The sequence below is a fragment of the Dysidea avara genome, chromosome 2 (genome assembly GCF_963678975.1).
Source record: "Dysidea avara chromosome 2, odDysAvar1.4, whole genome shotgun sequence".
NCBI lineage: Eukaryota > Metazoa > Porifera > Demospongiae > Dictyoceratida > Dysideidae > Dysidea > Dysidea avara.
The window spans coordinates 33953797-33966080 of NC_089273.1; the positions used below are offsets into that span (position 1 = coordinate 33953797).

Genomic DNA, 12284 nt, shown 5'->3' on the forward strand with positions numbered 1-12284 from the left:
CTTCAATTATTGAAAGCATAGTCCAAAAACTACAGAAAATTTTCATACATGAAGCTAGACACCTTGCACTATCAACAAGATAAAATGGGTCGAAGAGATAATGTGACGCATGCATTATACCTGTACCTACTGGGGTATATCAGAGGGCACTTGTCAGGCTAAAACAATATCAAATTCAAGACAGTAGCCTCAGTCAATTTTGAGTTATGCTTATCTGTTGGTATTTGTCAGTTAGTTAATCAATTAGGAAGTAGAAAAGTGCTAAATAAAATTAATTAAATAAACAAACTATACTGGATTGTAAAATTAACAGATATTACTTGACCCAATTGTCTTTTGGTAGCACAATGCATTTACACATAGCAATTAATGTGAAAGGATGACATTTATACTAGAGGAAACAAATCAAAATTTATTTGGCAAGCTTCGTACATGAGATCCATGTAAAAAGAACAACTTCAGGTTGCATTCTTAAAGCCACAAGTCAGCAAAGATATAACTTCTGTTAAAGTGTGTCTGTGTGTGTGTGCGTGTGTGTGTGTGCGTGTGTGTGTGAGTGTATGTGTGTGTGTTTGTGTGTGTGTGTATGGGTGTGTGTGTGTGTGTGTGTGTGTGTATGTGTGTGTGTGTGTGCGTGTGTGTGTGTGTGTGTGTGTGTGTGTGTGTGTAAGCGTTAAAATACTGTATAGCATTTAAAATAGTGGGTGAGAGACAAATGTAGCACAAGGTAAGGCAGTGTTTTAACTAGTATAGAGAACCGTCAACTTAAGGTACACACAACAATTAGAGAAACTTACGGAGTAGTCTTATCAATGGTAGAATAGGCATTGTACCTGTGCTGCACCTGTATTACACTAGGATGAGAGAGAGGATGAGTCTAGTCCATCCTCTCAACTGCTAAACGTTTTTGATTGTGGTACTTAATAAGTATATTTCCATGATTAACCTAGGACACATCTGTTTACATGAACAAAATGTAGTAAGAATATTCACTGCTGCTGACCACAAGTAACCATCATCGAAATCTTCAAGTATGTCTATAAATTAAATCGAGTGGTTCGATAGGTTGACAGGTCAGCCAGCATAGTGCAGGACATTAGCCTCAACTGGCTTGGTTGATTGATTGCACTGGCCAGAATAAGTGGGTAATCACTCAAAGTAGACTTACTCTACAAATAGGCCTGAAAATTTTGCAACTACCTTATATATAGAACTGTGGGTCTATCAAAGTGTTCTATAACTACCAGTACAGAACAGTTGCATTCTGTATAGATTTTATAGAACCATTTTTTGGATATGCTCCTCACACACAAAGCTATTCATATATTCTACACTTGTGGTGGAGATCAAAAGCACTGTCCTGTGATATATAACAGATATACCAAGGCAAACTGTGGTATTTAAGTGATATACCACATTTAGTGGCTATGCATACCACTATTCCGAGAAACATTTATCTAAATAATAAACAAGTCTCTAATAAAACGTGCCTAAATCAACCAACAATTATTCACCCCAGCTAGTAAAATCATTTTCAATGAGCTTTGTCTCCATCATGGATAACTCAGTTGTTGTGACTAGGTGAGCGTGGCATCATTAAAGAGTCTATAACATCTGATCCATCAAGAATTTCTACTGATTTCGATCTTCAGCAAGTACCGTTTATTATATAAATTGAATAGTTTTTATCTACTGGGGTGTAGAATATAACAGTTATATATAACACGATTACTGAGATTATGACTAAATATACACACTCTCCCTCGAACGCTGCCCGAGCAGCTCTTGGGAAGTCATGTATATATTTTAGTCATATCCACCGTAAGCATGTTATAACTATAATGTATATATATATATATATAACAAAAGTATGTATATACAGCACACAGTACATTTTCTAGTGTGGTCATCCATTCCCTTTAACCTAACTGGCCTCTTGCTTTCTTTTTTCATAAAAAACCAGCTGCCGATACATTTTATAGTGCTTTAAATAAAAAGTACTTTTTGAACCTAATATGAGTAAATTATGTGGTCTCAAAACTGTCTACAGAATTATACAGTATGTACATGTTGAGCTAAGCTCTCAAACAGATTTAATAACTTAACGATGAAATTGCATAAGTACTTGAAATTTGACTCAACTGTAGTACTGCTTGATTTAAAACTATTAAATGTCAGACACATTCAAAATTTGTCACCAATCTTAGTTTTTCATCACAGAGTCTGTATTTTAAAGTTCCTTTAAGGAGTCCGTAAATTATTGCTATCTTTTCGCAACCTTAAATGAAGCTAAACCATACATGTCTGCTCTTGATACCTTCACCGTCTCCATAAATCATCTGTTTGACTGATATGTTATTAGTCTTGAGTAAAAGCCCATTTTACTTTTTTTTAGGCTATAGCTATTTTCTTAGGCTAAACTCAACTTGTACACACTTATGATATGAACAGTTCTGGCTTGTAAAACATTTAATTTAGTTTCAATAAAAAATCATGGGTAGAGAATACTTTCAACCACTTTCAGAGTATAGGACTTTGTTCAATAAATATCATGTGTAGAGAACACTTTCAATCACGTTCAGAGTACAGGTGAATGAACTGTATACAGTAACAAACTCACTAGTTAAGGATGTATTAACAAAAACACTGATATTATGACTATCATTTCCAATAGGATTCTTCACACTGCATGTGTATGTTCCAATATTATTTGTACTAAAACTATTGATCATGTAGTCACTACGATAGATTGAAGCAGTACTAGTCTGACTAATTGTAGTGATATTAGTAGAGGTTGTGATTGCTACACCATCCTTCATCCAGGTGAATGTGTCTGGTGGAGAACCTTCTGATATACATGATAATGTTAGTGGTGCACCAATAACACCAGCAACATTGGATATTGTAGTGGTAATAACTGGAGCAGCTGTGTGATCAATTGTATTGACAATAAATACAATAACTGTATCAATATTGACTCACTTCTTCCTCTGCTATACACTCCCACCCTAATACTTTCATCCATCATACTACTGTTCCTAATAGTACAAGTGTAAACACCTTCTGCAGCTCCATTAGTTAATCCTTCACAATAGTGTACATTTATCACTCCAACAAGATTACTAAGTGTTCCTCCACGTGCTTGAATTACTTGTCCACCAGTGCATTCTCCATTTGTAATTTCTGAGCCACTAAAATACAGTCTTCCCAAATCAGCATTGGTTTCATTGTCACTAGGTCCCAATCCAGTTACACAACGGAACAACAAAGTACTACCATTAATGAGGTTGATAAAAGAATAATCACTAATTTTGTTATTAGTGGAAATTACATCACTACCTGTACTCTCTGCACTTCCAGTAATGGCAATTCCTATAATTATAAAATCATGAATTAAAATAAGAACTATTTAAAGCACTATTATAATTGTAAGCCAGTAATGTAGAGATGTATAACAATTGATAAATTTAGAAAAATATGTAATTGCATGTAATAATTTCATGTACATAATTTTACTTAACTTGGAAGGATCAAAGTGCTATAGATAGTGTATTTTATTTTCCATAAAGTATGTAACAAGGTTTCCGTATGGAAATAAAGTACAGCAAGAAGATACAGACAGTTATGAAGAGTATGTACTGTATGTACATAATCAAACAGTTGTCAGAGGTATGTTAAGTCTTACTATGAAAAACAGTCCACTTGTTCACTTGCGTAACACTTTACATTATAAAATTAGCCAGGATGCTTATTTTCTATTAATAGAAATAGACCTATGCTATGACATAAAAAAAACAAAAAAAACAATTGAATTCTGAAGACGAATACTCTAAAGGCTACAAAGTTTTAATGAAGTGCAATATAACACTTGAAGACAATGTTTCACTTTCATGCATTCATTGCAACTTCCTAAGGTACTGCAGCACTCAGCTTAACCTTGAACCATTTTGTCTCTGACTATGCCCACTCATTATTATTTTCTGTATTATACCTGGTAACGATGCTTCAAAAAATACATATGAAATTCTGAAGACAATAAAGCAAGCAATACTTACAATAGGCACCACAAAATCAAAGTAATAATCTCCTCACCTTTTCAAACGCTTGTACAGTTACGTGTTTTAGACAATCAACAAAATAATTATCATGAGCATACATCTGTTACACCAACTCCAGTAACCCAATTCTCAAGGGACTCGATAACCTGACCAAGATAACACTTAAGCCAATTAAAATATGTGACCAGATTGGTGAAAATGGGTATTCTACAAATATCCAGTTCTATGAATTTGGAAAACTACAACTTAGTGGTCAAGAACCATACAAACTTGATATTTTCTCTGTTCATTAAGCTAGGAAGGTGCACACTAATGACTACATTTGAAGTCAATAGCTTTTTCCAATCTGAAGTTATGAATCATCACAGCTGGTAATCTGATTACAAGTGGAAGACCCGTTTTTGCAATTTCAGTCACATAATTTATGTTGGTAGACTCGATAAATAAGTACGTAATAAAGAATTTATAATTAGTGCAAACTGATACACAATTCTAAAGAAGCAAGGAGTGCTTCTTTAGAATTAATGATCCAAAGAGGGTTTGTCAGAACCAATCGAACCCCCTTCCCCTCGGTTACAGACCTGTTTTATCTTTATATATAGAGACACAATGATGATCACTGAAGACAGACTTATAAATGCATTGCATTGCAATCTTTATTTCAATATTAATTTTGGTGATATTATTGCAATGCTGTAATATTATTATTATCTACCTGTCTTTATATTGTTATTAATTGAGTGCACATTTTTGAGGACTTCTAATAGGGCATACATAGAATGTTCTAGAACAATCTTCTACTGGTAATCTATAAATCATTAATGTATAATTTATAATGCTAGTTATACTTGGGGTATAACAGGCTAGAAGTAGTGTTCAGCATTAACCTAGCATAAGTAGTGCAGGATTTGCTTTGTTAAACATTGAGCAACTACTAACTATGTTTATAGAATGTGGAATGGATTGCACTGTAAGTAAACTGTATCGAATAATTGTTGGAGTGTAAGGCACCTTTGTAGATAGTTGGTTGGGATTCCGTTGTTTGTTTGGGCTGGTTTTACCAAAGTTTAGACTTTGCTGAGTAATAACTTCACGCTGCTACTAACTATGTTTGCATGGAAAAGATCGAAATACTCTAATAGAACAGTCACTGTGTAATATGTACTAGTAATAGCATGGGTAACAGTGAAATTTGGGATAAATACCACGAGAGTTGTATTGGAAATGGGGGATAAATTTCACGAGGCGAAGCCGAGTGAAATTTACCATTTCCAATACAACAAAAGTGGTATTTATCCCAAATTTCACTGCTACCCATGCTATTCCCAGTTAATACCATACTCGCTGCATATACGCATACTGTGCATTAGCTTTGCTATGTACGCAATTTGTCACTATGTACTAAACACGCGTCGACACTAATTGGCTCTACATTGTTAACATAAATTCTAGCCAATGAAATTGCAATTACAACTTTTTCACTGCTGTCAGTGAAATACGGTATAAATTTCACTGCTACTATTGAGACTTTTGTACGGGCAGTGAAACAGGTATGGTATTAAATAATAATCTTAATAGACAATGCTAGGGTAGTTACTTTTAAAAGTAACTTATTACTATTACTTGCAACTAAAACTATTTAGGTACAGTTACATATTACCAATAAAATGCAGTAAATGTAATAATATAACATAACATTACATATTACTTTGTGTGCACAGCCTTAAGCTGTCGCATGTGCAACAACCACCATATCACATGACATGATCACGTTATTGAACAATATGTAAATCTTCGTTATACTTGTATTCAAGAGAAAGTAACTGGTCAGTAAGCTTTATTCGAGGTGGGCTTTGTTGCTTCATTGTGGCTAGACATTACTCAATGGATTAGTAACAAGATTCATAACTTCATTATTTGTAGTAACAAACTTTCTTAATATTTGAGTTGTTATAGTAACTTCATTACTTAGGTATAATGCGTTACATTTGTAAGTATAGTAACTTGAGTTATATTACTACCATTTATAGTGTATTTCCTTACTTAGTTACCACAAAAGTAATAACATTGTGAAACTCATTACTAAGTAATGCGTTACACCAAACACTGCTAATAGGACAGTCACATGTACCTAATTTGACAGATGTGTAAATTTTATAGTGTCAATCAGTATCAGTATCTGCATTGATGAAATTTAATCTATATTGATGAAATCTTATGGTGTATTCAAAAGATTTTTGGATCAGCTACAAGGACAACTTATAATTTTGCACCAATTATTCCTAGAATTCATCCGATTATTCTGGAATATTCACCAATTCTTTCAACTATACCTATTATTTCTGAAATGATGCTGGCATAATAGACACATGCCTAGTTTTAGCTGGCCACACAAATAAAGTGTTTTAGTCCTTTTCAACTATGCATATATAGGACAGTTTCCACTGGGTTTTTCTAGAATTCAGTTGGAATTGTGCTGTTGATCTTTTTTTTAAATCTTTGAACAATGTATTATAATGAAGTATTCAATATCACTAAGGAACCTACTACTAAAGTCTATAATATATCTTAGACCAACTTATGGACAGTTAATAATGAATGCAATTACATGATAATACATGAATGTGTCGGGGAAAAAAAGGGTCATATCACCTATTAACCCATTAATGGCGGTAGCATTATAAATCACGTAGGAAATAAAATATAGCTTCGCTATAAACTGATTAGTGCATGTAATAGTGAGATACGCTAATGCTAAAGCGAACATGCCCACAGGGGTCCTGTTTCTGGGATAACTGGATCCTTCCCAGATTAATGCACGTTTGTTATGGAATAGCGTAAAGCCTAACCTTTCATAACAGATGAATTAAAACATTCTTTAAGTTGAAAACACATTTTTAATCACAAAGATGGAGATAGGTAAAGTCAACAGTTGGCTTCCCAGATGTGGCATGGTGGTCACAAGTGCAGATACGCTGTGCAACAGCAAAAATGGGACAAACCATGAAGAAACTAGCTGTGCAATGGATTGCACTGTAAGTAAACTGTATCGAATAATTGTTGGAGTGTAAGGCACCTTTGTAGATAGTTGGTTGGGATTCCGTTGTTTGTTTGTGCTGGTTTTACCAAAGTTTAGACTTTGCTGAGTAATAACTTCATTGTGGTTAGTATTATGCAAACAAAAAGAACACAATTGAGTTCTTTGTTTCATAGAGAGTATTTAGATGTATGGTTACTAAGTAGTTCTGTGTATGGTAAGGATAATGTGATGCATGTTGTTAATGAAATGACTACAGTTACGTATGTGACAACTTAGTGTATCTTAGTGCTCAATACAATGAGGTGAGGGAGGCCTTAGCCCCTAGATCTGACACTGTATGCAGCTTTGCTTAGCAGACGCCGTAATTTTTCACCAAAGTTATTGTTTGGAACATTGCATACTGTACTACATCATCACCAACAAATAGATAATACATTATACATGTTCACCACCACAGTGATGTGTTCATAACTCACCAGATATACGAATTGTTAATGGAGTACTGTAATAGTTCACTTCCCCAATTGTCACAATACAAGACACAACGCCAGCATCTTCTGCATTTAATTCAGTACCAGTCACATTTTGTGTTGTTTGACCATGAGGAAAACAACTTGGATTACCATTATTAAAAGCTGTATTAGAATAACATTGTGTAGTGTTCCACTGGTAAGATGTTGCTGTGAATATGGACCCTTCTGTTGATGTCACCAAACATGACAGTGTGACATTACTCAATATGGGATAATCAAATGTGTTGGGTTGACCACTGACTGGTGTACCAGCTGGATGACTCACTATCCTGACATCTGTGTAGTGGAAGAAGAACCTCAATGACATTAGCAGTAGATTCAATAGCAATAGTATTATTATTATGTACAGTAGCACAACTGCAAAATTAATATGCAAAACAGCAAAACTTAATTACCACATTGCATTATGTGACAAAACAAAACATGTCTCACAAAATAAGTCTTATATTATAGCCTTCCTGATATCTAAGTTTGACAACTCCCTAATGTTTATTAAAGCAAATATGTAATTGTTGAACAATGTCTGTTAACAAACAAGAGTCAATATTTATTATCATATTACAGGATCCAAATCAAAACACTAAACTTTGGGTCTCACTAAGCTGACTCATGCAGCTCTGTTCTGTTACCCTATCAGTTTAATTTCACTTTGATTATATTTTAATATTGGAGAATGATGAAAGATTTGATTATAACTTAGTTTGTATACACTAGTTTGCTATTATTGGCATGAAAAATGGTGTAATGTTATTAACTTCATCCATGTTATTTTTATGTTGTAGCACGCACTGAAACTTACACAAAATGTTCAATCTAAAACACAGTTACTTAAAAGGTTCTAGTGGCTCAAATATTCACCTCTACTGGTTACTAGTATTTAGGGGCCTACTGATTATGCTGGCATAATTATGAGCATAATAGGTGTTTGAAAGCATTGAGCATAATGCCAGAATATTAGGCAGTCTAGAATACTTGTGCAATAGTATATATTCTTGTTTTTCAAAATGTAACCAGGCTTGCAAAAACAGGGAATGTGGAAACAAACTACACTGGTCACTCTACGGAACATACCTCGGTATTGGAACAGCATTATTGCATTCTGTAATTTGCATCATAAAGCCAAATAAATGCTTACTAAGAGCTGAAATTGCATTGCCATAGTGTAATGGTACAAAACATTATGAGTGATAAAAGTTTGATGAAAAATTAGGCAAAAATCATGTGCCCACATACCCTATTTTTGCAGGTCCAGTCACAAATACACATCAAAGAAAAAGATTGATATACTCTAATAGAACAGTCAGTAACTCTAATGGAACAATCAGGTAGCTGACTGCTCTATTATAGTATGTTGATCCTTCTGTGACATGCAATTTGACAAGCAAGGGAATATAGCTGTGCTCCAACTACTTATTATTTACCCAAAAAGTGTAAATTTATTCAAAACATGAGAATTGAGACATAAACCTTGAGAATACGTAATTGGAGCATGATCGATAAAAGTTTTAAGCAGTGCAGCATAGCATAATAGGTGAGATAAAAAACATAATTGGTGGGTCCCTACTCCTGGTGGAATAATAATTGTTTAGATGAGTCTGCATCTGTTTACTAGTAATTTTGAATTTGCTGTTGGAGTAAATTTTCCAGAGTACTATATACAAGAAAAAAGAAAAAGGGGAAAGAATCAGCTACAATAAATATAATTACTATAACCCTTTATAAGTGTATATCATATGAATATGTTGGTGTTTTATATCCCACTGCATGTAAGTTAGCTGATATTGAAGTAAGTCCTGTTCAAGTACCGAATATTGATAAGAGTTTTCAGGATTTTATCTTTTCTGTGGGTGGTTTATGTATGTGAAATTTAAATTACCTCCTAAAAACTAAGTTTAGCATATGAAAAGTAACTTATTTTACCATGTCTAAATTTTGTTAATGATTTTAGTCCTCAAACTACCCATTTTTATTACTGATAAATTCTAGATGACATTGCATTTCTTTTGCCCTAAAAAAAACGGTTAGGCTCCGGCCGATTATGCCAGCATAATTTAAAACATAATAGGTGACCAAAAGCATCAAGTATAATGCCAGCATAATAGGGATGATACTTGAAAATTTAATTAAAATGTGGAATAAGCGCTCCTGAAAAAAAAAGCAAATAATCACTGCCAATAGTATTATTGGTGCATTTCATATTTAAAAACATGTAATATAACTTATTAAACCGTTTCTTTACTGGTTATTCACACTTTGCAGAAATAAGATCGAAATACTCTAATAGAGCAGTCACTTACTCTAATACCGCAGTCAGAAAACATTAATATACTCTAATAAAACAACCAGTTCTAGAGCATAATCTTGATTTTGAAAGCATAATTTTGAGCATAATAGGCTTAATTTTTGAGCAATGCTCAAAAGCATAATAGGTAAAATTTTGGGCATAATAAGCCAAAAGAGGGTAAAAAAAAAACCATTGGTAATTTGTAAATGCAGCATATTTTTATGGCTACACCTCATCATTACACATGTCTATGTTTCGCTTAACAGTAAAACCTCTAAACACTGCTAAAAATCAATATATACTACTAGCAGAAAAGTCAAGTACTCTAATAGAACATACATTATTGAACCTTTTAGTATCACAAAGACAAGATAGTATGCTGAAATTGAGCCGCTTTTTCTTAACTTGTACACTATTTTCTTGCAATTGTACCAAACATTCTGCAATGCCAATTGTTTCCGAGTTAAACCTATTTTACTTGTACACTGCATTTAATATCAATGTATATAAATTTCTTAATCAATATGAGTAGCAAAAGTATCTATATGTATACCATCTCCTTAAATTGCAATTGTTCAAAGTAGATGTTTTACAATAAACTAAATATGAGCCAAGAAGTCCACGTAATTGCTCTTCCCAGGTGAAAATAAATTAAAGATTCCTTAAAAGCATAGATTCAGTAATATTGCTGGTTGCAGTTTCATATTTTAGTGTTATTATAGTAGAATTGAATATTAAGCTTCTAGAGGTTGCACTCTGTACCTTTGAAACTTAACTTTCACGTACTATAACCATTTATGCTGTGCCATTTATACATAGTATTACCACTGTGAGAGGATGATTTAAGATAGTTAAAGTAACTCACAATGCTTGTGATCATATATTCAAAAAAATCATTTAAAATTATTACTAAATTCATTTTCAGAAGTCTAATGCAGACTTCACTGTGCATGTACAGTGTATGTCCCCAGAAAGCCTAGATAAAGCATGCCCCACATGCTAGGTGTGCTTTGCACACTGTACTACAGTAGCTAGCCACTAGTTATATCAAACGGATCCCTCTTTCTAAGCCCCCACTATAATATAGATGCTCCTAGCTGAGTGCCTGAGAAATCCTAGATCATAGTGAGTCTACAAGTTTGATCATTGTAGTAGGGACCAGCCTATTATGCTTATTCAACTCCTATTATGCTATGCTGCACTGTTCATAATTTCCCCTATTCTGCTCAATATTATGCTCACTATATCACATTGTGCTCAGTATAACTGTATACAGGAAAACTTTGGTGGAAAACTTAAATTTGGTATAGTACGTTCACGTTGAGCCGAGTCCTGAAAAATAGCTAAAACTTAAAGGTGGATTTTTTTCTCAACAGAGTTAACGTTTCAGCCAACCAGATGATTATTGGTAACAGCAAAGGTGTCAACAACACACACGTATTGTTTGGCTCCATTACAAGTTTGGGAAATGGCTGTAATGGACACTATGCTTATATGGCTTCCCCATAGGAAATGTATTGCAAAAATTTTGATTGGCTGTAAATATTATGTCAAACATTTGAACGACAAGATTTTAAATTATTTTTAGCGGGTCAAGCAGTACTACAAATGAGTGAAATTTCAAGATCGTGTGTAATTGCATCTTTGAGTCATTAAATGTTTTTGAGGATTCAGCTCAATGTGAACATACTATAATTTGCTACAAACTCGCCAAAGTTTAATTTGACAATAACTCGTTGTGCCTCAGAATGCTCAGATTAGCATTTTTATAGCTAAACATTGAGCATTTTTCACCTATAGATTAATACACGTCTAAGGGATATGCACACAACTTGAATTCACCAAAGTTTATTTTTCCAAATGCAATTTTGCTTGTTATTCACCAAAGTTTATTTTTCCAAATGCAATTTTGCTTGTTATTCACCAAAGTTTAGCCCTGCTAAAGTTTGTCTCTATAATGGTATGCTCACTTCATTTCATTGTGCTGAAGTAATAAATATGTTGTACAGTAACTGATGAAAAGTTGTCATTATTAGCTTTAAAACCTGGTAATTCCAGTTACAGTTGTTACCAGTAGATTGCTGAATTTGCAAAATAGTTTTATTGCACTCAAATTAAATAATTCTGTGGGGGGTGCTTGGTTGCTTTATTAGAATGAATGACTGTTGTAATGGAGTACTGTATATTGAATAATTTATACAATGAAATGTTTTGTGTGTTTATTCCACAGACAAAATTTCCTGCATGGAAATTGACATTATTTTGTCCAATATGCTAGACTTATGCTTGATGCTTTCTGGCACCTATCATGCTCTAAATTATGCTGGCATAATAGGCTGGTCCTGTTTTGTGAAAGCTTGTACAATGGA

The 12284-nt window shown here is 33.7% G+C and overlaps 1 protein-coding gene across 1 annotated transcript in view; it reads right to left on the minus strand.

The window, feature by feature from the left end:
- The window catches only part of LOC136247129 (hemicentin-1-like), a 198533-nt gene that overhangs the window by 27183 nt on the left and 159066 nt on the right, over positions 1 to 12284 (minus strand). The window contains exons 38-40 of the mRNA XM_066038753.1: positions 7575 to 7907; positions 2983 to 3372; positions 2621 to 2926 (exon numbers count right to left, since the gene is read on the minus strand). Coding sequence (XP_065894825.1) covers positions 2621 to 2926; positions 2983 to 3372; positions 7575 to 7907 — 1029 coding nt within the window. The remainder of the gene's footprint in view (positions 1 to 2620; positions 2927 to 2982; positions 3373 to 7574; positions 7908 to 12284) is intronic.